This window comes from Rhinopithecus bieti, unplaced genomic scaffold, assembly GCF_001698545.2.
Source record: "Rhinopithecus bieti isolate Rb0 unplaced genomic scaffold, ASM169854v2 scaffold_59, whole genome shotgun sequence".
Taxonomy (NCBI): Eukaryota; Metazoa; Chordata; class Mammalia; order Primates; family Cercopithecidae; genus Rhinopithecus; species Rhinopithecus bieti.
In genome coordinates this window covers 398,968-426,052 of record NW_016803115.1, presented here as the reverse complement: position 1 = coordinate 426,052, position 27,085 = coordinate 398,968, and the positions used below count along the sequence as shown (strand labels likewise).

The 27,085-nt window shown below is 35.2% G+C and overlaps 1 protein-coding gene across 1 annotated transcript in view; it reads right to left on the bottom strand.

Moving 5' to 3' along the window:
- Nucleotides 1-27,085, bottom strand: part of ORC5 (origin recognition complex subunit 5) — an 82,696-nt gene that overhangs the window by 34,555 nt on the left and 21,056 nt on the right. Inside the window, 7 exon segments of the mRNA XM_017852331.1 lie at nucleotides 3,496-3,606; nucleotides 7,768-7,802; nucleotides 7,805-7,814; nucleotides 9,322-9,434; nucleotides 11,030-11,082; nucleotides 25,390-25,480; nucleotides 25,570-25,618. Coding sequence (XP_017707820.1) covers nucleotides 3,496-3,606; nucleotides 7,768-7,802; nucleotides 7,805-7,814; nucleotides 9,322-9,434; nucleotides 11,030-11,082; nucleotides 25,390-25,480; nucleotides 25,570-25,618 — 462 coding nt within the window.

The following is a 27,085-nucleotide window of genomic DNA, read 5'->3' as shown; positions in this document are numbered from 1 at the left end:
AAAAAAAGTTCTAAGTCATATTTAAGTTCAATAAATCTGAACATTAACATAAAATGTTAAATGTGCTACCATTCTCTTTACTTGGGAGACTAAAGTGTTAATGAATAGAATTTTATTTAAAATTCAATAGAGAATAAAAAAATTCAGAATAATGTCAACTACAATATTGCTGCTAGTACTATTATAAATTTATTATTCTCAACCAGAATTTTAATAAACTTTAAAGAGTCCTTGAGTTACTACTTTTATAACTTTATTTTAGAATAGATTAGATTTAAATGAAATACAATGGAAATAAACTTTTGCTTCAGGAGAATTCTGAATGTCTATATCATACATGATCCATTTATACACGAAAGAAGTTTAAACTATTATTTAAGCAGTAAATCCAGATATAAAATAACATATCACTATAAAATAAATTCTTAAAACAGGTGAATACAAAATAATACATGATCATCTCATATAGACACATTATAACTAATAAAAAGCAATTTACTTCCAGGTACAAAATATAATTCACTGCCAATTTTATTTACATTTTCATAAAAGTGTAAATACACACATACGTGTTTATAATTACATTTTTCAGCAATTTTATTTCCATTCAAATGACTCAGTGTGTTAATAAATTTCTCTAGATGTCAGAGACAGTATTAACAGGTAAAAGGTCTGTTTGCCTGGCTCATCTTAAAGTTAGAATGCCAAAACACTGCCATCTAGTGTTCGTACCAAATAAGCACTTTCAAAACAAATGTGTTTCCGTTTTTCACTTAAAAAATTAAGCGTATGTAGGTTAAATACAAACTGCCATTCCCATGGTTAAGAGTATAATTTTGATAGAAGAATAAAAGGAGAAAGAAGAAAAATAGAAAAGGTCACTGGAAATCAATGGGAAGAAGAAAATACAAGGCATGTGGGAGAAATACTCTTTGGATGAAAGTCCTGCCACATTTTGTTCTTGAACACAATACCTATGTTATTAGATTTTCTTGGATACTTTACTGACCAAGCAAAAGTAAAGATCAACTCCTTAGAACTAGTTGCATCTATCCCTACATACTCCCGGACTCTTTGTATACCCAATGAGAATAACTAAGATCGTGTTCCTAAATGACTTGCTATTAAATTAACCTAAATTCATGTATAACAATACTTTAAATATACAAATTTATCGTTTTGATTACAAAATATTAATTAGAAGAGATAAAGAATAAAAAAACAGCAACTACAATTGTCAAGTTTGAAAAAAATTTAACTTCATTAACAGACAAAGATGCATTTTGGGCCAAGTTGTTTTCTTAACTACGTAATATTACTCACACTGCTATAACCACGAAGACTGCTGACATTGTTCATCACAGTCAAAGGCTCACAGCAGCTAGTAAATCTCTAAACCAGAAGCTTCCCATTGTTTTTAATTGCTATATTTTTTCCCCAGAGGATAAAATTGCTGAAGAGTTTATTTCTAAAAACAGAAAATGCTCTATGAATGTAAAGTACAATATGTAAGGTACCAATAGTAAGGTGTGACATGTGGTGGCAGTAGTGTTACCATGACTGCTACTGCTAAAATCACAACTACAATGATTACTACTACTACAATATAACGCCATTGAATTCCAACCAAACCAGGGTGACAGTTCATAAGTTCAAGTACTTTTCTTCGGATACCTTTCTTCGGATCATATTAACCTTTCTTTCTGAATCTCTAACCTAAACTCTATCCTTTGGAAATAAGGTATCAGTTGATTATAACCTACTATTTCTCTATTTACCCATTTACACATTTCTGTGTAATAAACATGTATCACTAATGTAAATTAGAAATATTTAAAAAACAAAAACTCCTACTCATTCTCCACAGCCAAGCCTTATTTTTCATCTTCTGTGAATTCTTTCATCCTGCCCAATCTAGAAGTGATCTCTTTCTGCTCTAAACTCCTCAGGAGCACTATCTAGCATTCATTTACAGCCTTAAGAAAGTATTTTTATGTGTACATTTTAATGCCCTAGAATAAATTATAAGCTCATTGAAAGAAAAAACATGTACTATCCTTCATTGTGCCCCTCACACAGGTAATTTGTGGGCACCTGAGAAGTACAATCACATGTGATGCAAACATGTTTCTGCTCTGTTCAAAAGCACTGTCTGTCTCACTTCCCTAAGCTTTACATCTCAAAGGTTTACTCATTGCATCATATTGCAAAAGTTGTTTAATCTCTCCGACCTAATGTAAGGCTCAATTGCTTATAATAAAGACCTGATAATTCAAAATACCTGCTAATCTGGAGTTACTGCACCAGTAAACGCAAAACAAAAAATTCCTATGTTGTATGTAAAAAGCTATTAATAAAATGTAAAGTTTGATTAAAAACCAGTTTCAGACCAAGCTTTTAAAATATATATGGGAAAATCCCCGTAACTTTTAAAAAAGTTATCAGCTTTAGTGATCTACCTACCTATCTAGCTAGCTATCAACCTATCTAGCTAGCTATTTATGCAGCCTAGTAACTGAGTGAACTGAGTTTCTTCAAGAACACAATAAATGCAGATACAATTTTCTATACATGCAGACATTTATAAAAACTATCTAAATTCAATGTTAAGAAAATTGAGACTATATTTGTTACTCAAACTCTTCTCTAAATGAAAAATTAAAAGTTACCAGCACACATTAGATTACAAAGTCTGACAGCTATTCTAGTGCCAGATTTATTCAGTGAATTAAAATGTAAATATTATTTACATATTTCTCAACCTAAAAATGCATAGAGAAAACAAAATGCTCACTGTAATATCTGACATGACTTTGCTTTTAAATAAATACTAGTTACATCATTTTGCTTTTTCTTCTATCCACTTGTACCATGTGCTAAGCATTGTTTTTCTGGACCATTTAAGAAATCTATTATAATTTTAATAAATTGTTTTTTCTTAAAATGTCAACTAAAAAACAAACCGTAACTACTTGTTTTTTTTAAAAGTCATATTTTCTATTTTTATGCTTTTGCTGCCACCTAGTGAAAGTCTGAGAACTTAATTATTCTGGAAAATTGCATTTTTTAATAAAAGCACATCTATCTGCAAAGTACATAGATGAGGAATAAGAAGGACATTGTAGATGACTCTCTTACAAAATATTTTAAATTTTGTTTTCATTAAATTACAATTCATCAACTTAGTCATCAAGCCACTTGTTTAATTAGCAAGATAATTATGATCATTTAATTTTAAAATTCCTTTATTGAAAAGAGCCAAATTAAATTATTTGCCATGAGGTTATACTTGTAAACATATGCAAATTTAGTGACAGTGATACCCCCAAAGATTCTATGGACGCAATTTTCAATTACTTACCAAAAACATGGTTCATTATATAGTTAAAACAATAACATACATGGAACAAAACTGTGAACACCTGGAATTCTATCGACTCTACTTTCTGAAGAATCCCACAAAGATGACAGATAATAATCTATGATTAAGCTTACCTGGGAAAAAATATTTGCTGTTGGAGCAACTCTGCTGTCCACGATACTGTATAATATTGCTAATAATCTGTCTAGTGGAAATGGTTTTGGTCCAAGGAGATGATTGCTCGTCTATAAAAAACAAAACAAAAACATGGATTTTCTTCTTATACCACAGCACTCACTTTCTATACTACAAAACTGGCAGTAACAATGTATTTATGTTTTTTATAGTTCCCCTAAAAATGCTAACAAATCTAACCTGCAATCTGTAAGTTAAAAGTTTACCTGATATGATCATGATTTATCCTTTTTTTAAGTTTGTTTTGTTTAGAGACAAGGTCCACTGTCACCCAGGCTGGAAAGCAGTGGCAGCGCAATCATGGCTCACTACAGCCTTGAATTCCTGGGCTCAAGCCATCCTCCCACCTTAGACTCTCCTCTTGAGTAGCTAGGACTCTAGGCACACACCACAATGTTTGGGCATTTTTACAAATTATTTTGTAAAGACAGGGTCTCACTATGTTGCCCAGACTGGTCTTAAACTCCTGGCCTCAAGCAATCCTCCCCACGTTTGCCTCCCAAAGTGCTAGAATTACAGGCCTGAGCCACCATACTCAGCCATGATTTATCTTTTAACATATTCCTCAAGATTTCTGACTTAGTATCAACAAGTATTAATTAAAGAACTCACAGTCATCCAGTCTAGTCCTAAATATGCCTCTTATTTTGCTGTTATAACCAACCAGGTGTTGAGTGATTTCGCCAAATCCAAGATAATAACCAAACCAGATTCCTAAATCGTAGACTAGAGCTTACTACTTATTTCTCACAATCCCTCTTTGTACCACTGCCAGGAAAATTTATTTGTTCAACATTAGTAGCTCTAAAAGGATCAATTACAGTAAGTCGTAGCTTAACTTAGAAAACTAATAAAATACTTTTTAAAGCAAATGAGCTATTAGCCTAAAACAATGTAGAATTAAAAAAAATTTTTCAAGATTGTAAAATGTTCATACTTGTATATGAACTCATATAGTATAATTCATGTCATCAGAAATGAGACAATGCTCAAGTTCCATTCTATTAGCAGATAATTTTAATAGCCAATAAATATTTATTTCCTTTTTTGAGACAGAGCCTCACTCTGTCACCCAGGCTAGAGTACAGTGACATGATCTTGGCTCACTGCAAACTCCACCTCCCAGATTCAAGTGATTCTCGTACCTCAGCCACCCAAGTAGCTGGGATTATAGGCATGCACTACCACACATGGCTAACTTTTGTATTTTTAGTTTTGCCATGTAGGACAGGCTAGTCTCGAACTCCTGACCTGAAGTAATCCGCACACCTTGGCCTCCCAAAGTGCTAGAATTACAGGCGGGCGCCTGTGCACCCAGCCACAAATAAGTACTTTATATTAGCAATGGCAAATAAAATTGGAAACGACATTTACATGCATGGGAGTAAATATTTATTTAAAAGAAGAATGAATGTAAAGAAGAATACCTACTCAGAATTATACAATGAAGTTTTTAACCTCAGTTAGAAATTATTTTCCAGGTCTTAAATTTTGTATGCTTTTGTTATTAAATACTTCAAATATATAAAAGTGTACAGAAGTGAATATAATGAATACCAATGGACTCACCACTCAATTTTATCAAATATACTGTGCAATACATGCAGAGAAATAAAACATTAGATCACATTACAAATAAGCTGAAGCTTCCTTGAACCCTTTCCCATCCTATTCTCCCTTTCCTTCTCTAGAAAAATTCCACTATCTAGAATTTGATGTATTCTCATGAAAGTTTTATACTACTGCATATGTATCCACAAACAATACACAGCATTGTTTGCATGGTTTAAAATTTTATATAAATGATATCATTTTGAACATACCTCTCTACCAATTGCTTTCTGAGATTTATCCATATAGATACATGTAGCTCTAGTTCATTTTTAAATTACCTTACAGAATTCCATTTTACGACTACTTAAAAAGATTCATTATTATTACAAATAATCCTGTGACTGATAATCTTGTACATTTCTCCTTGTGCACATGTGTGTTTCTCTAAGTATGACTGCTGGATTAAAGTACGAGGCAGAGTCAGTGTTTGCCAACAATGTTTCTTCTCTGACACACAAGAAGACTACATTTCTCAGTCTCTCATGCAGTTAGATAGAGGTCGTGTAACTGGGTTCTGCTGGGGCAATGAAATATGAATAGAAGTGATGTAAGCTACTTCCAAGCCTGGTCTTGCACCTTCCTTCCCTTTAGTGGCAACTTCAGAAGCCAAAATGTTTCACTTCATATCACTGTAAGATGAAAGAGGGCCACTCAATTCATATTCAGTTATGCTGTAAGCAACATAAAAACTTCCGTTGTGTAAAGCCACCATGGGTTTGGGGGTTTTGTTTGTTTGTTTGAGACAGAGGCTCGCTCTGTCGCCCAGGCTGGAGTGCAGTGGCGTGATCTCAGCTCACTGCAAGCTACGCCTCACAGGTTCATGCCATTCTCCCACCTCAGCCTCCCGAGCTGCTGGGACTACAGGCGCCCGCCATTATGCCCGGCTAATTTTGTTTTGTATTTTAGTAGGGACGGGGTTTCACCATGTTAGCCAGGATGGTCTTGATCTCCTGATCTCATGATCCACCCGCCTTGGCCTCCCAAAGTGATGGGAATACAGGCATGAGCCACCGCGCCTGGCCGAGGTTTGCCTTTTACTACAAGCATAACCAGTCTATCCTAATATTAACATATTAACTTCAGTAGATATTGTCAACCTGCAGAATAGGCAGACTCTCACTCTTCTACATTATCACCAGCACTTGAAATCACAGACATTTTTAGTTTTGTCAAACCAAGAGAATGAAATATCTCACTGTTGTTTTAACTTTTTCTCTCATTAGTGAATAAGGCTGATAATCATGTCATGATTATTAGACATTCAGGTTCCTTATTGTATCATTTATCCATGTTGCTATTGAATTTTTGTCTTTTTCTTATTGGTTTGTAATGAGTCTTTAAAAATCCGAGACATTAGGTCAGATATGGTAGCTCATGCCTGTAATCCCAGCAGTTTGGAAGGCTGAGAGGAGTGGATCATTTGAGACCAGCCTCGAACTCCTGGGCTTAGATGAGTCTTGGATGAAACCCTCTCTCTACAGGCATGGTGGTGTGTGCCTGTAGTCCCAGCTACTAGGGAGGCTGAGATAGGAGGATCACTTAAGCCCAGGAGGTTGAGGCTACAGTGAGCCATGATCATGCCACTGCACTGCAGCATGGGTGACAAAGTGAGACCCTGTCTCAAAAACAGATAAATAATAAAAATTCTAAACGTTAACCATTTGTCTGTTGTAGGAGTTCAAGAACAGTGGTAAACATCATCATAGGCTCTGGAGTCAGGAAGTCCTGGAATTGAGCAAAACTGCCTTTAAGAATAAGGGAAACAAAATTTGCAGTTTCTATACTGCAGAGTTTATAGTTCAAAATTCTCCATCTTCCGACAAGAGAAGCAACAGTGGTTTGGGGAATAAGGGAAACAAAACTTGCAGTTTCTATAGTGCAGAGTTTATAGTTCAAAATTCTCCATCTTCCAACAAGAGAAGCAACAGTGGTTTGGATATACAAAGTGGAAGAAATGATCTGAATGGTCTAAATGTTGCTTTCACCAGTTTCAACCTTACCTGACCCCACCTTCAAAAGTACTTAGTGCTTCTAATCCCTAAGCTTTTTCCAGATTCCTAAGGCCAAATCAGCTAAGTTTGAGGCTTAGGTTTTAGCGTTTTCTCTAATCTGCTTGGTCACCTCAATATCTACCTACCATGCAATTCCAATTTCCGGGGATCTCTCATCTGCTTAGTATTTATGAGTTTACCTTTTTTATTTCTTCAATGTCATTGTCGTGGGTGCTTCAAAGGGGAAAGAAAAGAGGAAAATGCCTGTATTCAATTGGCTGTATTTAACTAAATAATCCAGGGTAAACTGCTTCATCTACTAAGACACTAAAAAAACTTTGTCAACTCAGTTTTAATCTCCAGCACCAGCTCACTTAAATGTGCCTTCAATCACTGTATTCAACATAACATAACAGTACATATACTGTTTTGTACAGTATATGTACAAAACCAGTACATATACTGTACCATTACAGTATAATGGTACCATATCAACACAAATAAGTTCCTATATTCAAATGACAAATACAATTATAGATGTATCTATTCTCTATATTATCTTCATTTCTTAAGTTTCTTCCATTAGAGAAATTAAAATGTAAATACCTTTTCGTGTTTTTTTAGAAAGCTGGTTTTCTTAATTTTCCATGATGCTGCAATTAAGGAAAATAAATTTTAAGTTGAAAAGATAGTATTCCACATAACCAGAAACATTATTTATTCAAAACATGGCATACATAATACTAATCTATATATCTTAGGTTTTTAAATATTTATTCTTCTTATCACCTTGTATATATATTAGACTTCAACATATTTTAGGCCAATTTCATTTAGACTTGGATTGGATGTAAGATTACTTTTGCATGTAAAAAAAGAATTTCTAAAATAAAATAATGACATTTCCTAAAAGAACTTATTATATTGATTTAGTACAGCATATACATTGCTATAAAAGTGAAATTTCCAAAGAGATATGGATTTTTATTCATCCCATAAACAAGTCTGGCAATTCACATAATAAACGCTGACAGAGAGCATTTTAGTAAGGCACAATTCACATAATAAACACTGATGGAGAGAGCATTTTAGTAAGGCACTCAGGATTCAATAGTGGGGGAAAACAACAGATGTGGTCCTTGCCCTCTAGAAACTAAAGAGGGCCAGGTACAGTGGCGCACGCCTGTAATCCTAGCACTTTGGGAGGCCAGGGTGGGAGGATGACTTGAGGCCAGGAATTTGGGACCTGCCTGGCCAACATGGCAAAACCCTGTCTCTACCAAAAACATAAAACTTAGCCAGGTGTGGTGGCGCACACCTGTAATCTCAGCTACTTGGGAGGGTGAGGCACGAGAATCACTTGAGCCGGGAGGCGGAGGCTGTAGTGAGCCGAGATCACATCACTGCACTCAGGCCTAGGTGACACAGTGAGACTCTGTCTCGAAAAAATAAAAAATAAAAGTTCTGAAGAGTAGCACAAGACATGACAAATAAATAAATAAATAAATAAATAAATAAATAAATAAATAAAAATTGTTGTAAGCCCAAAGAAGAAAGCAAACATAGGAAACAATAAAGAGGACCTACTTTAAGATAGGTTGTACAGGGAGAACTGCTTTGAGAAGGCAACATTTAAACTGAAGCCTGAAGAATAAGGAGTAGAGAAGAAGCTTTCCAGAAAGACAGAACATACAGACAAAGACCTTAAGGTAGGAAAGAGATTAGAATGTTTTGAGGAAAGAAGAAGGCTAGAGTGACAAGAACATAGTGGGTGAAGAAGAAAAAAAAAACAACAACTCTAAACTGGGATTTCTCTAACTAATGAACGTACAGGAGAGGCTCCTTCAGTGTGCTGGATAATAATTCACCATAGTGAGAGTTTTAGAACATCCTCCATACTTTAAACAAAACCCTATGTATTTTTAAAATCTGAATTATTACCTAAAGTATACCCGATTTTCTCTTTTCCATGAAACTGCCTACCTTTTCTCAAATTTCAGGTTGTGACATTAATGTAAAGCCTTTAAAGAATGAGTCCTAAATACGTATTTGGCAATCTTATTCTAATCTCTTCCCCTTAGAAATTTACAGGTGTTAAGAAATTTCAAAATATTCCTGGGATCTTAAAAAATAAAGTGAAAAGAAGTATGTTATTATTACCTTAAGAAAAAACCTCTTGTCAGTTCTTGCTGGATTGTATGAAGCAAGGTATGCAGCAATTAGAATGAACTTAGAGTAATATGGAAGTTCCACATGAGTATGCGCTGAGAGGCCTATATAACAAAACACTTTGATGAAGTACTTATCAGGCTACCATTGGGTTTTAAGTATCTCTTCTCACTTAACTTTTGATTTCCATATGGTATTCTCTAGTCAAAATGACCTATTTCCTTATCTTAAAAAGTGTCATGATAATGATGGTCGTGGTGGTGATTAACATTATTATTAATGACAGGCTTTACTCAATCTATTATTTTTGCTTGATTCTTCTCATTCTGAAGTCTAAATCCTACTTGTTCTTCCCTTCAAGGCCACGTTCTCCCTTAAACCCCTGATGTCCCCCTACCACACCAATAGAAAAACGTATTTCTAACTATGAATTCCTACTCTGAGTATTCCCACATAACGTGATGCCTTATGTTAACAGTTAACTGTACAGGTTGAGTATACTTTATCCGAAATGCCTGGGACCAGAAGTGTTTTGGATTTTTTCAGATGTTAGAATACTTGTATATACCAGTTGAACATCCCTAAATTCTAAAAAATCAAAGAAAACGAGCATTTCCTTTGAGCTCGTCAGCACTCAGAAACTTTTGGAGCATTTTCTATTTGGAAGTTTTGGATTCAGAATGCTTAACCTGTACATAAATCATACCCCTTAGTAAACAAAACTATGTGTTGAAGGAGCTATGTCTAATGCTTTTTGTATTCCTATACTGCCTTGCACCTAGGAAATAACTGATGAATGGATAAATAAAACAGTAAGGTCAGTCAAGTAGCACTGATTCTTAAGGGAAGGGAAGAAATCGGATATTTACTGAAAATCTACTATGTGTCAGACACTGTGTTAAGTGCTTTACCTAAGCATCACTTTGAATCTTTGCAGTAACAATGCTAAATATTCTTCCCATTTTACAAATGAAAAACTGAGCTGGGTTCAAGGTCAAACAGATAGAAAGTAGTGCAAATCAATGACTACAGATTTGTTCTAACTCTGGTATCTATCCCTTTTCCTAAAAACATACAACTAGAAGTCACTTGTAAAGCATCTGGAGCATATAACAACCAAAAAAACACAAAGCAACATCTTAACATCACTATTTCATACCATTTTCTTTAACCATCAGCCACTGACATTTTTAAAAAAATAACATTTTCAATATTTGCTTATTTTTTAAATAAAATTAGTTCTATTTAATATTTGGGATGAATCCAAAGTAGCAGTTTTCTTAAAGAAAACAAAAGCACAAAGCTTTCAAAACATAACCACCAAAGTGCATACCCTAAACCGATTAACATAAAGTTACATTTTATTTCACAAAACTCATGAAATATAAACATGAGATAAAACCATCATATAATAAGATTGCTTTAATAAAAGCATTTAAAGCAATAGAAACTGCTTGATTTTCATGATATAATCCAATATTTAGAAAATAGAAAGCTGGTATTCAAACTTTATTTCCTCCCATTAAATTAGAATTTCAGTTAAAGAAAATTCATTAATCAAAATAGCATTATAGCTTGAAAAGTAAATTCTCTTTTATAACATTGTTTCCTGACTAAATGTTCTTTAGTATTAACTTAGTCTCCTGATAATTCGCTAAAGAAGTATCTCTAGTAACTGTCTCAATACTTCCTTTGATACCTTTCAGTTGCCCCGGATCTGTGTCATCTTTCTGTAGCTTTTCCCATTGGGAACTGAAAAAAAATTGAAGAGCAAAAATGAATTAAAAATATATAAAATCAATATGCTGTACTTAAAACAGAGCCCTAAAAAACTAAATGTTTTATTTATTAACAAAATAGAAAAGAAAATATTTACATGCAATAAACATGTTTGTACCTATACAAAATAATTTAATGTATATATTAGAACGGCACAAATTTATAAAGCAATTATCTAGATATTAACTATTTAATAATCTCTTTTACTATGATCATTGTTGTAGCTATCAAAAAACTTCACCCAAGCCGGGTGTGGTGGTTCATGCCTGTAATCCCAGCACTTTGGAAGTCCAAGGCAGGAGCATCACATGAGGCCAGGAGTTGAAGTCCAGCCTAGGCAACATGCTGAAACCTCATCTCTACTAAAAATACAAAAATTAGCTGGATATGGTGGTGCATGCCTGTATTCCCAGCTACTTGGGTGGCTGAGGCACGAGAATCACTTGAACCTGGGAGGTGGACATTGCAGTGAGCTGAGATTGTGCCACTGCACTCCAGCCTGGGTGAGCGTGAGCCTCTGACTTTAAAACAAACAAACAAACAAACAAACAAACAAACAACAAACCAATAAATACTACCACCTACCATTCAGTAAAACTCCCAATGTTCTAGTTACCATATTAGATACAATTGTCATATACTATTTCTAAACTCTATAGGAATCCCTCAAAGCAGGTATCACACCAGAAAACTGAGGCTCAAAGGTTAAGTCACCCAAGGACATTTAGCCAGTCAATACTGGAGCTACGAGTCGAATCCTTGTAGGATGCTTGCAGAGTTCAAGGTATTTTAATTGCCCCATCCTGGCCTTACTTGCAATTAAAACTGCTAAACAACCAAAACACTATTAAGAATATGAAGTGATTACGACATGATAAATTTTTATAAGGCAACACACTATAGTATAATGAGTAAAGAATGCCCTAGGACAGTTACAACTGCATGACTTCGAAAAAATGAATTGTTCACTCATAAAAAAAATAAGGCAGTTTGATGCAAAGGTGCTCACCAACTCTAAAACTCTCACAGAACTCTCAAAAATGAGCTAATTTACAGGACTAATTTAAAAATAATGCCAGATTTGAACAATTAAATATCCAAAATCTGCATGAAGAACAGGTTGGAAGAGATAAGGATGAGTGTGGGCCTTCTTTGAGTATACTTTAAAAACAGTAGTTTTAGCTTTTGAAAAGTATTCTTTGATACCCATCTCTTACGGGTATAGCAATCAACAAGTTTATTTTATTTTCCCCTTTCTCTTTTCCTTCTTTTCCCATTTTTTTAAAGTTGTAATAATCCTACCTTGTCAGAATACATAATATTTACATACTATTCTTCTACTCTTATTTCCACCTTAATTTTAGTTTGGAGCTAAACTTAATTAAATTCAATGTTCATTATCAATCCTTTTGTTTCTCCAGTCATCTCTTTCACATCAAGGTTGTCCTAAGAAATGCCTTATGAGTAGTATTCTCTGAGTTCTTCCATATTTAATATTGTTTTTCTCTAGCCTTGATAGTTGAATGACAGGTTGACTGAACATGAAATTATTGGGCTTACACTTCCTTTCTCCTTGAGTTTCTTGAAACTGTTGATGTATTCGTTGTCTTGCTTTTTCACTGACTGACTTTCCTTTGTAAGTGACTTATATTTTTTCTCCTGAAAGCTCAGAGATTTTTTTTCTGTTATTTTTAAAGTCTAAATGCTTTCCAAGAAGTCTCTATAGTAGGCTGAATAATGGCCCTGCCTCCAAAGATATCGAAGTCCAAATCCCTAGAATGTGTGAATACGTTCTTATGGGATAAAAGGGACTTAGCAGATGTGACTGAGTTAAGGATCTTCAGATAGACATTACACTGCATTATCCAGATAGGCCCAATATAGTCACAAGGATCCTTCTAAGAGGAAGACAAGTCAGACAGAAGAGAAAATGCTACGCTGCTAGCTTAGAAGATGGAGAATGGAACCACAAGCCAGGGAATGAAGGCAGCCTCTAGAAGTTAGAAAAGGCAAAGAAACAGATTCTCCTTGAGAGCCTCCAGAAGGAAAGCCCTGTGGACCCTTTTTAGATTTCTGATATACAAAACTGTAAGACAGTAAGTTGTCTTAAATCACTAAATTTCTGATAATTTATTACAGTACAATATACCAGTACAGTTTCAGAATTGATCATTCTGGATTAATTGGGAAAATGAACTGTTTTGATGTGTAAAGTTAGGTCTTCTATTTCTGGAATGTTTTCTTGGATTATAATTTTAGATCTTAATTCCAATCCATCGTTGTTTTCTGTCTTCAGGAACTCCAATTAAGTATATGTTAAATTTTATTTGTCTATCATATTTGTCACATCCTACCTGATTATTTTGACCTCCTTTTTTTAGTTTTGTTCTCTTGGTTATTTTCAGTCTTCTCCTCAATGTCCCTTATTATATTCTCAGTTGAATGTAGTTTCCTTTGGATATCTTATTTTTTCATTTTCATTTCTGAGATAACTACTATTGCCTGAACTTTGCTCCTGAGTTTGATCAACTTTTCTTTCACATCCCCCTGTTCTTTGTCCATTTATTCTAAGTTACTGAATTTCAAAATTAAAGTGTGCTTTCCATACCTGAAAATGCTTTTTAAATAAACCTAAACCAAGTCAAGATGTCGTATTGCAGTCTTCCTCTGCTTTGTTTTGGGTGTTAACGGGAAAATTTTCATCCACTAAACTGTTTTATTCACGTTTTCTGTTTCTTCCTAAACACCTTTACATGGCTTTTCCATGTTGTCTTTTCTTCATTTTGAAATGCCTAATGTTTGGCTTGGTCAGTAATAACAGGTGATTTTATGAATGCAGGGGTAAGGCTGTGGGGTGGCAAGATTACTTAATTCCAAAGTGCTCCCATCTGGAAAAATAATGAAGTCAAGTTTCTTTAATATATGGTGCTATTATGAAAAGGAGGGATTAGCTTCTGATTTTGTAATTTCTTTTTTATTTGGGGGACAAGAGGAATCTTTAATTTCTATCCTTTCTTTCCATTCTTTTCCTTCATTACCATCTCTCAAAGGAGTATCACACTCTTCTGAATCAACTACTTGTCTCTCCTCAAAACAGTACTTTCCCAAGACTATCATGCTAACTCTGGTCCCACATACTCTTAAAACAAAAAAAAATTCAAAAAATTACACAGGTGTGGTAGCGCATGCCTATAGTCCCAGCTACTCAGGAGGCTGAGGTGGTAGGATCACCTGGACCTAGAGAGGTTGAGGCTGCAATGAGCCGTGATCTTGCCACCGCACTCCAGTCTGGGCGAGAGAGTGGAATCCTGTCTCAAAAAAACAAAAAACAAAAAAATGTCACTTTGATTCTCCAGTAGCCAGTGCTCTAATCCTTCCAGCCTCAGAACTGTTCAATACTTTCTAACTCAGGGTTGAACTCTCTTTCTTCAAGCGATTTCATTTTTATTTCATCCCTACTAGTCAACCCATCCCCTGTCCCAACAATCTTCTCTTTTCTTTTCAGTCTTTGTTTGACTTTTCACTTCAGCATGAGCTCCAGAGCCGGCCCTGCTGGTTTCAGTTGATCACTTCACTACTGATATATACAGCAATCTCTAACTCCTATTAATACAGCAGGCAAGAGTTACGGGTGGTTCTGTTGGCTCTCTTTATTGATATTGTGGACAGAAATAAAGTGTCCACAATTATCCTATGGGACTAGAAGTCCTTTCATTATTATGTAAGAATCATTTTAACAAGCAAACAAGTTTTCCTACATTTAGAAGATCACAAGCTTTTCCATTCTATGATTTCCAAAACTCTCGTTAAATGAATTTTGTTATTGAAAAGGGAAAAGGAATAATAGTATCTTTGTAGTATTTCTGCTAATTAAGAAAGAAACTATTAAATTTTACCTGAATTATAGGCTAATCAGCTAATTAAACTGAAATCAAATAAAATTATTAAGGAAAAGTATTTAGTGATAGAATAAGGCATTCATGAGAGAAAAACTGTAAAAAAAAAATTGACTAGAAAGAAAAGCAGATAGTGTTGATGTTTTTAGGTTTCCTATATTAATTTGTAATCTAGGCTTAATCTAATATCTAATAAGACACTTTAATATTCACAATAATTTTCAGATATATTATCTAAATCTTATAAGGACTGTTACAGGAGGAAGCCAAGGCCTAGAGGTCTTAGGACTTGTTAAGATCATATATGGCAGACAATGGCTGAGCTGGAAGTCAAAATCACGTTCTTCTCACACACTATGTGCCACCATGTCTCTCCCTGAGCTGTTTCTCTACTAAGAAATTTTAATAACAGAAATATGTCGATTTATAATGGTTCATCTATTTATTTTATAATCAAATTTTCATTATATCATTCAAATATCTAGCATAAATATGGCAAAGCTAGTACTGACTTTCCTATAGCTTTCCAGGTTTAAAAAAAAAAGTTTTTTACAAATTGTGTAACATAATGGAGTCACGTGTGCTAAAACCCCCAACAACTAGAGCCGGGGAAGGCCACGAAGAAAGGGTTCTCATGGATAATGCTTAATAAAACAACTATTGCAAAAAACTGAAAAAAACCATAATCTTGCACAAAGGCCATCATAACCTTATACAAAAATCCTGTGAGGATGTTTGCCCAGCAACTGCCTGTCAAACTCTGAACTGGTACCACCTTTGTTATTGATCCTTGTAGCCAAGAATAATTATCTCAAAACAATTACGTAATTCTCCTCATTCTTCCTTTAAAAACCTTTGTCTCCCTTTACCTCCCTGAATATGCAGAGTTTACTACAACATGTGCATTCCCACTGCAATGCCCATTCTCAAACAGATAAATCATTTTCTTTTAGAGTCCCTCTCTGTTATTTAGGTTGACATATCTGGAGTCAGAAGTGGGACCTGCAGCAAGATCACCTTCAGAAGGACTCAGCAATTCTTAGAACTGGTAAATAGTACTCACTTGAGCCCTCTGAGCTTTCTGCTTCCGCGGCTCACCTTTTCTGCCCTAGTGAGCCTCCTGCTTTTTGATGGAAGCTCCTGAATTCATTCAGGATCTGATTAAGGCCACCTTAATAAAGGGCCTTACAATCCTCTTGGGATAATAACAACTTTTTGCTTTTTCTGGCAATCCCTTTCTGGAATAAGGACAAGTGTCCTTCTGGTTTGAATACTCTGGTTACTATAAAATTTGTGTTCGTGAGGTATGTCTTTTCTGGTGAATTCACTTCTGGTTCTGCATGCCTAATTTAGTATTTTGTTTAATCTGCATACCTGGGTTTAAAATTTTTGTGACTACTCTTATCTTGGTTTCATTTTGGTTTGGTAACATACATCTGTACATAATTTAGCTCTTTTCCCTTGCTTACTTCTAAGAATCTACAAGACACAAAAATAAACATTCTAAATGGTAGGCACAGGATGGCTAATTAAAAGCCACCACGATGGTCACCACCATCAAACACTGGTCCAAATGCCTAATATTCCCTGACAAGATTTATAGGATTTTCTTTGTTTTTGAGTGATTAGTAAGAAACAAAATGGGATCCTCAAATTCTAAAGGCATGCCAAAACAATCTTCCTTTGGGGATTCCAGCCAGCTATATTACGGACTATTCTTGGGCATATTTTTTAACTGATGGGCAAATTGTTACAGAGGGTAGCTAGTCAGGCATAAGCAGGACAGGAGAAGGCTCCCCCTACCCCATCAGGAATGTCAGGCGACCTTAGGGTGATGGGCAGGCTATTGTCACACTGTATCTCTAATAATTGGTCACAGCTGGTACCATGCAAAGGCAGTCTCCCAATAGACAGAAACACCTGAGACTGGTGATCAGCGGCTTTCCAGTAAGATCTCAGGAGCTGTGTAGGTAAGCTCAGGTATGTGCAGTACGAGGCAAAATAGAGGCGTTTAACTACTATATGACCTTCCAGGGACATTCCACTGGTAAGGGAAGAACACCTCCAGTGAGCATGTGTACAAGGCCAGTAAACACACTGCACATGCTCACCTCCCAAGGGCTAGCAGGCCACTGTGCACATGGACAGCCCATCACAAGGGAGGAATTAGAGAAGGGTTGCAGGAACCCAGAAGTAAGCCAACATATAAAACTCTAAGTTAAAGGTCAATGGGGCACTTATCTTTCAAGTCGCCTGCTTGGCTTTCTTACAAGTGTACTTCCTTTTGTTCCTGCTCTAAAGCTATACAATAAACTTGCACTCCTGCTCTAAAACTTGCCTCAGTCTCTCCTTCTGCCTTATGTTTCTTGGTAGAATTCTTTCTTCTGGGAAGAAAAGAATTGAGGCTGCTGCAGGCCCAAACGGATTTGCCACGACATCAAGGAAAATTTGGAGCACAATAGCCACTATTTGAACTATTGAAACTGATTTAAAAAACTGCAACCAACGAAAGAATTAAAATATGTAGAGTATTCTAATTTCTCTACCTTTCTGTTTTTTTCCTGTCTACTTTGAATCTAATAACTTTTTCTGCTGGTATTGAGACAAACTTGCTGCTATGGCATTCAAGCCAAGATAGAAACAAAGGGGGAAAAAGTTTTAGAGTGCTTTCAAATTATTGTTTTACAAATTACATCAGCTCCATGGCAACTGACAACCTAGACATTTTCTGGAAATGTAAATTCAGGTTTGCCTTACTAACAATTGCTTTGAGTGATGGAACAGTTAATTAAAGAGTTGATAGTTCTAAAAGAAAAGAGATAAATGTTTACAAGAGTTAGGCTCTCAGATCAAAGAGGTCAAAATCTTGAGCTCAGAGCAATAATACAACATTTCTCTGTCTGGCATAAAAATGGCTTTGTCTGCCATGTAGCGACTAGAAAAAGCTGAAACAAACCAACCAAAACACCCCGCTAAAACACTTCCCCATCTGCACCGACTAGTCAAGCAAATGAGACCAATAAACAAAAGATAGATTTGTTACTAATTCTAGGATACTTGGAGATTTTTTTCTTATATAATTCAGTTAGTCCTATCTAAAAAATAAAAACATTGGAATGTGTAACACTAAACTCATCTGAAACTGAAAAAAAGATAAAAAGAAGTGTTTTTAAAAATCAAACTGCTATGGAAACCGCTTTATCCAAAATGTTGGTACAGTCTTCATAAGATTGCCTACTGGGACAAATAAAGTTTAGTCATTCCCAATTTTATCAGAAATACAGTTTGGATCCAACTATCTTTTTACAAACTGGTGTGTATATGTGTTTGTGTTTATACATATATACACGTGTTGTGTTGTATGTTGTGTCTACATGGTAAAATCTGGCACAGTTGTCCAGAAATCCCTTAGGGAATTCTATTCAGATTGGCTTAAATAATAATGAAAACTGTTAAAATATACAGTAATTAAACCAAATGACATGTGACTTAAATGAACCTTTAATAAATAAGCTAGTTATCTAGGAAAGGCATAGAAAGGGAAAGCCTGGCTGCATTAAAGAAGGCTTTACAGGGCCATTTCAAAACAAGTCAAAGAAATATTTTGGGGTAAAATACTTTGATTTCCTTTATTGTCTGCTATTTGTCATGTGATTCTATATCAGAGTCCAGTTGGACTTTAGTTTCTTATTTACACAAAGAGTCTGTTTTGTCACTCTTATGATCTCTCTGCTTTAATGTTAATGATGGTCAGTTGTGCCTAAGCTCCAAAAGGGAGGGGCTATAATGGATGTGTCTAGCCTCCCTTTCCCTCAAGGCCAGGAATAGTTTTTCAGGTTTCTGTGGGGTCCCCTTCGCCCAGGAGTCCATCTAGTTGGTTAGGGAGCTTAGGATTTTATTTTTTATGTACAGTAGTTCAATACTTTTAAAATATAAAATAAATAAGCAAGCTGGTTTTAAGCTTGTTGATAAAACAAAAATAGAAATGTGTTCAGAACTGTCAGCATAAATTTTTGCCGGAATTTACGGGCAAGGTAGTTTTATATTTGTCTCCGCTAGACAAGAGGTTTTAATAAGGTATAAGGGTTTGACACAAAAGTACAAAACTATAAACTCAGCCTAAAAACAGAACAATCTTTGTTTGTGTAACTCTTTGATAAATAAGACTAATTTAATATTGTTGGTTTAATAAAAACAGCTGTATCTCCAAAGTAATCAGCAAAATACCCACAACTTTAACTTTAAGGTTCTCACTTAGGTGAATACCTGATATTCATAGGCTATAAAAATGATTAACATGGAAATAGCCTGAACTAATGACTAGCCTTGCCTAATGCCTCAGTTTTCATAAGAAATCTACTTACAATTGTTAAAAATAAATAAATTAGATGAATGTAGGTGGCACAAACATTTATAAATAGTTGAATTAAATAACACTCATTAAATGTCTGAATCACTTCCAAATAAGATAAAATACTGAAATATAAATTACTAAACATAAGTTTGCTCTTGGCTTCTTAATGTCTATAAAAGGACTATATTTGGGACTATCACTACACATAAAAGGTTATAGAGACACATATTTATAAAATTATAAAATTGCTCTCATCTATAAAAAACTGATATATGACAGTTTCTTGCTTCCTAGGTTTTTACTAGAAATTGAGGTTACTAAAAGTAACCTTAACAATTCTAATTAACATATATAATTCTGTACACAAAGTATACCCCCCAAAATAAGATATGTTTTTAATGAGAATTATTTTTTTAAATTTTACTTTATGTTCTAGGATAAATGTGCAGAACGTGCAGGTTTGTTACACAGGTACACATGTGCCATGGGCTTTTTTCATATGTTAGCCACATAAATGTCATCTTTTGAGAAGTGTCTGTTCATATCCTTCACCCACTTTTTGATGTGGTTGTTTTTTTCTTGTAAGTTTGTTAAAGTTCCTTGTGGATTCTGGATATTAGACCTTGGAGAGATGGGTAGCTTGCAAACATTTTCTCCCATTCCGTAGGTTGCTTGTTCATTCTGATGACAGTTTCTCTTGCTATGTAGAAGCTGTTTAGTTTGATTAGATCCATTTGTCAATTTTGGCTTTTGTTGCAATTGGTTTTGGTGTTTTAGTCATGAAGTCTCTGCCAACATCTATGTCCTGAATGGTGTTGCCTAGGTTTTCTTCTTTTGCCAACGCCTATGTCTGAATGGTATTGCCTATGGTTTTGAGTTCTACATTTAAGTCTTTACTTCATCTTAATTTTTGTATAAGGTGAATGAAGGGGTCTAGTTTCTGTTTTTCTGCATATAGCTAGCCAGATTTCCTAGCACCATTTATTAATAAGGTTACTAAAAGTTACCTTAACAATTCTAATTAACATATATAATTCTGTACACAAAGTGTACCCCAAAACGTAAGATGTGTTTGTAATGAGAATTCTTAAAAAGCCAAAAAAAAAAGTGTTCTTTATTGAGAAAAAAGAATAATTTTGTCTAAATTCTGAAGGTTATTTAAGGTTATTTTAAAAAGTAAATTTAAGAAAACAGAAACAGGATAGAAAGGCACCAGTAAGTAGGAGACACAGATGTGTAAAGTTAAGGGTATAAATATGTATTTTAGGTAAAAGAAGGTTAAAGTGAATTTTTTTTTTTTTTTTTTAAGAGACAGGGTCTCACCATGTTGTCCAGGCTGGTCTTGAACTCCCGTGCTCAAGCAATTCTCCTGCCTTGGCCTCCCAAAGTGCTGGAATTACACGTGTGAAGCATCACACCCAGTCAAAAAAAAGGGTAAATTTGAGAAATAATTTTGTGTGGTAAATATTTTGTCCTAAATGTAGTTATTTAAAAGTATAAGAAAATAACTAAAGATCTAAGCATGTCATGGACAGTTTATGTAAATCATTATAACGTTTGTGAAGGGTAGATTTATTAAATTTGTGTATGATCAAGTTGGCTGTAATTAGAAGGGAATTATTTGTAAGTCTTTCCAAAGATTAAAGTTTGAGATAAATATATCCCTCAATCCTCAATACAAAACTAAAAATTTGGTCCACTACATTAGAAAAAAAAATTTTTTTTTTCCTGTTTCACAGTCTTCATTTAATTTTCTAGTTTCACATTTGTAAAGCTGTCTTCTTCACTTAGGATGGTAATTTCATTTCTTAAGGTAGAGTTTTCCTCTTAAAGCTCCTCAGATTTATATCTCAGAAGTTTAATGTTTGCTGCATCTTACTGCATATATCACTGCTTTCAACTCTTTCTCCCCTTGAAAAAGTACACCTTTAATCTTGACTGAGGTGATAACTCTCTCCTTTAACTTTTTCATCAGCTCTTGTAACTTTTTTCCTCTGATTATAACTCTGCTGTTATAGTCTTAATTCTAAAATGTTTGTCTTGATGGCCTACAAAAGCAATGTTTTCCTCCAGTATAACTTGATTCTGTACACTTGGTTTTTCTGAATGTGTCTGAATTATTCCATGTAACCAGGAAAGTTCCCATGCTGTTACTAAAAGCCATGTATTTCCCTGCTCAAGGTACTAGTTTTCTTGTTTACACTCATGGTGTGTTCTCACAACCTTGACCACACATTCTTCCTGGGTCTGATTAAAATCAAATACTGTTTTTGCTGGGTTCAACTTCCAGGTTATCTAAATGGGCTTCCCATAAGGAGAAACAATCACACTGCAAGAGGTTTTTCTCTACTTTTTTGGTAACTGGCCCAAGAAACAAATATTTTGCATTTTATCAAGATAACTTTCTGTGTTCTTACTAGCTTTTTATGTTTTATTACTTAGGAAAATAGTTTTGAAAGGGTTAACATTTTTTAAATCCAAGTAACTTTCTATATTGCTTTTGAAGTCCTTTGATTATCATTCTGGTTAAATGAATGACTATTATTTTACAGTGACCTGTGATCCTGTTTTGACCAGGTGTTTTAAACCTTTTCGCATCTGATAGACCTCCCCAATATCAAAATTCTAAATTAAACATGTTTGACCTAGAACTAACTTTTGGATTTTCTAGCTAGGCCCCTGGAAAGCCTCAAAGGATATATTTCTCACATTGTAAAGATATTAAATGATTAAATTTGTTTTGTAAATTGTGTAAGAAGCATTGCCAAATGATAATACTGGATCTTCTTTTAGTTATATTTATAGGTATGTGATGAATATCATTGTTCTAAAATTATATAAAACTTAGAGATCTAATATACCATCAAGTCATAATTGTGGTGATTATATGTATGCTGCAAAAAACAATCAAACTTCTCTGTCAATTTCTGATTATGGTAAACTTTCATCAAATTTTTAACCATGGCTATTTTAAGTCTCTGTCATCCTACAGTTATTGTTCTGATTTTTATCTAAAACCATTTGCAATCAGATTCATAAAAAAAGATTCTAACAAGTACTCTTAAATACAAGTTTCTAGTAACTTAAAGATCAATGGACTAAATAAAAATCTATCGGAACTCTAATGAAGAAATGATGGGTTCATGAAACTGCTAATCAAGATCAAACAGAACAAAAATTAATTACATGAGACTGAATAACTGAAGAGGATGTTTTATGATTTTATTTGAAACATTATCAGTTTTTTGCTTGTTTTTGTTTTCTAGATTTGAGAAAATTTTCTCTCTTAAGCTACCTGTATAGTTTTAGGAAACTGCTAATTAGCAATTTAGTAAAGTATATTTTGTGAACCAAGGTGAAGCATCTGCTTTTCTCCCTATTTCATCCTTCTAAAATTCAAAACTATTCATGGGGATTTTTTTTCTCCTTGAAAATAAGTTTATTTACTAAGTTCAATAAGAATTTGCTCTCTCTTTATAACACGATGTAACTGGAAACACTGGTTATATTACCAAGACTTTGACTGTCATATCACATTAGAAAATGTGCACAGAATTGCCTGGTTTCAAGGATTCCCAGTCTTACAGTGAGTGAGTAAAAAATGCCACTTCCTGGCAGGCCCAAGAACCTGAAGATTGTAGATATTAAATAAAATCTTAAGTTGACCTTAGTTTGACTTCCTAGACTCAAAAGGTTTTAAAATCTGAGATACCTATGTGATCAATATAGAGAGAAAAGGTTATGTTTCTTAAAAAAAAAAACCTATAATGCACCTGTTATTAGTTTGTAGCTTTACGCATCGTATTTGAGTTTTTATAATCAACCTGTAGCCTAGACTAGATTCTAAATTCTTCTAGGATCCCCCAATCCAACTTTCTTCTATAAAATTGCCAAAAAGGGGAACTACTCTGTTCCTGAAGCCTTATACATTGAAGCTAGATGAATTTTAAGGAACAAACCTTGTACCTGATGTGTGGACCACACAGAAGGGTCAAAAAACCACTAAATGCCATAACCAGAGACAGTCGAACTACAAAGCAGAATAAGAAGTCGACAGTTTCATGGTGGAAACAGTTTTTTCGAAGATATTAGAACAAGACTCCACATCATAATGAGACTCTTACTTCTCTTAATGCCTACCATTTTCATTTGATAGGATAATGGTATAACTGAAATTTCACAATCAGTAGCTACTGCTGGTAAGTTGATAGAACCTGACCTAAAAGATTCTTTAGTCCATCTAGTGGGCAACTTGGGCAATAACCCTCATACAATTGTAGCTCACTCTGCTTTATTTCAACTCAGTCATGTGATACTAGATGATAAAATTGATCTGTATCTATTGGTTACATAAGAAAATGTCTGTGTTGCCGGGCGTGGTGGCTCAAGCCTGTAATCCCAGCACTTTGGGAGGCCGAGACGGGTGGATCACGAGGTCAGGAGATCAAGACCATCCTGGCTAACATGGTGAAACCCCGTCTCTACTAAAAATACAAAAAACTAGCCGGGCGACCTGGCGGGCGCCTGTAGTCCCAGCTACTCGGGAGGCTGAGGCAGGAGAATGGCGTGAACCCGGGAGGCGGAGCTTGCAGTGAGCTGAGATCCGGCCACTGTACTCCAGCCCGGGCGACAGAGCAAGACTCCGTCTCAAAAAAAAAAAAAAAAAAAAAAAAGAAAATGTCTGTGTTACTGCTAATACCACAAGCTGTACTTGAATAAATTCCTCTGGGAAAGTTGAGACCTACATAACCCAAATAAGAAAAGAGGCCACATGGTTAGAAGTCTCACGTAACTCCCTGTGGTCATCTGATTTACTCAGTAGGTTCCCTTTAAGCCGAGGTTCACAGTTCAAAAGCACTATACAAACTAGGATTGTCCTATTACTATACATTTTACTTTGTATTTTCTTTTGTAAACTTTGTACTTGTTGCCTGTCAAATTTCTGCAGTGGCCAAGTGTGGTGGCTCATGTCTGTAACGCCAGCACTTTGGGAGGCCGAGGCAGGCGGATCACCTGAGGTCAGGAATTTGAGATCAGCCTGGCCAACATGGTGAAACCCCGTCTCTACTAAACAACAAAAATTAGTGAGGCATGGTGGCACACGCCTGTAATCCCAGCTACTCAAGAGGCTGAGACAGGAGACTTGCTTGAACCCGGGAGGCAGGGGTTGCAGTAAGCCAAGATTGTGCCATTGCACTCCAGCCTAGGCGACAGAGTGAAACTCTGTCTCAAAAAACAATTTCTACAGAAGTACAACTCCTAACAGAACAATGCTGGCCCAAGCACTTTGCAATGATAGCCAACACCTACGGAACAGACAAAATTAAACTTAACAACAGACTCTAGGTAGACTTAGCCACTCCCTTCAAACCTCCCTTGTGGCTAAAAGGGTTCTGACACTGACTCCTAGCTACCACTCACTCCCTTCAACGGGTGACCAGACAACAACCCAGGACAGGTCCGTTCTGTCACCAAGGGACAATAAAAACCTAAATACAGGATGACTGATCAGCAATGCTTTTGGAGAAAAATCTTGATTAAAAGGGGAAAAAGTAAAAGTTGTCAGAATCAAAATGGAGTCACGCGTTAAAAATCCTGACAAACAGAGCCAAGAAAGGCCACGAAGGCTTCTCATCCATAATGCCTGATAAAACGAACTATTACAAAAGACAGAAAAAAAACATAACCTTGTATAAAGGCTAATGCAATCTTACACAAAAAAATACCTCCATGAGGACATCTGCCCAGCAACTGCCTGTCCAGCTCTGAACCGTAACAGATCCTTGTAGTGAAGAATAATTATCTCAAAACAATTATGTAATTCACTTCATTCTTCCTTTAAAAACCTTGTCTTCCTTTACCTCCCTGAAGATGCAGAGTTTACTACAGCATGTGCTTTCCCATCGCAATGTCAATTCTCAAACAGGTATCGTTTTCTTTTAGAGTCCCTCTGTCTGTTATTTCAGTTGAGAGAGTATACATCCTGAGTAAAGACATAAAAAATAGTATGCATACTAAATAGAAAATTACCTTGATATTTCCCTGAGATAAACAGTCTGCATGGCTTTCTTCAAATGAGGTTCAATATTTCTCCACAGTTTGCGAGTATCACGTTCACTTGCTACCCCAAAGGGAAGAAAATTTCAGTAATTTGTATCTTGTAAAAACCTTTCTCAAAATAAATATTAATAAGTAAAATTACACAGTTACCTTCTCCTTTAACCACAGGTTCACAATATTTAGGAAAATTAAGTACTGCCTGTAAGTAAAGAAAAAAAGGGAAGAAAAAAGCACTGATTGATCACAATTAGACATTTATTTTTCAAGTAAAATCTGTATTAATATTCAGGAAATTTTACTTAAACACATTTGCTCAAGTCAAATGTAATTATACACAGTGGCATGCGCCTGTAATCCCAGCTACTCAGGCTGAGGCAGGGGGATCACTTGAGCCCAGGAGATCAAGACTGTAGTGTGTGCTGTGACTGCACCTGTAAACAGCCATTGCACTCCAGCCTGGAGGACATGGCAAGACTCTGATTCTTTCTTTAAAAAAAATGTAATTGTAGCTTATTACTACAACAAAACAGCAAAAATACCAATAATGACAGCACAACACAAAATATTCTTTAATTGGCTAAATTCTGCCTAATACATTAGCCTCTGTATACAAAATTAGGAGAATGGAGTGTCTCACCAAAAATACACTTCTTTGGTATATTTTGATATGGCTAATCAGAAGGGTTGCAAGCACAAGAATAGCCCTGAAAAGCTCCTTTTTGTGAGGGAGAATTGCATCTGTAGAGGAAATAAGGAAACAGCAGATGCAAGCAGGCTTTCTCTGATCATCCCTCACCTTGGATCTAGGAAAGACTAACTCTCAAGAAAGAGATTTGAGGGTCTGACACCTTTGAAGGTCTGACAGAGAAACTTAGCACAGGCTACCATCTATTCTTTCTGGAAGTTGCTACCTATGAGGTTTCATTTGCACAACAAGAGTGCCTTCCCTAACCACGTCTTTCCTCCTCTCCCTCCAATAACCTGTTATGCCATGCTCCAAGCCCATTTTCTTTCTGTAGCCTCAGGATGGTATAAAAATTTGAATCAGCTGGCCCCCATTTCTGCCCCCCACCTTTTGAGTCTTATATTTTGTGTAAGGCTCCTGTGCCCATATGCATATTAATAAATTTGTATGCAATAACTAATGTATGCAGGACTTCATACCTAGGTGAGGGGTTGATAGGTGCAGCAAACCACCATGGCACACATTTTACCTATGTAACAAACATGCACGTCCTGCACATGTATCCTGGAACTCAATATAAAATTAAATTAAAATTAAAAAATAAATTTGTATGCCTTTTTTTCCCATGAATCTATTATTAGTTTGTTTTATAGATTCAAATTACCAAAACTGCAGGGTAAAAATATGAATTTCCCTACAGTAACAAAGCATAATTTGTACTTTTAGGTTATATTTATGTCATACAGAACCATAAAACATATAATGAAAAACCTCAAGCCCAAATAATTAACTGTTATTTTCTAATGTCTGAACATTCTCATCAATTAAACATCATCGAGTTTCGTATGACTCAAAATATTTGGATTGGCAGCACTACCTGAGACTGTTATAAATCCAAGTTCTTGGCATCATCTCAGGCATACCAAATCAGAATCTCTGAGGATGAGACCCAGGAATCTATGTCTAACGATCTCTCTAGAA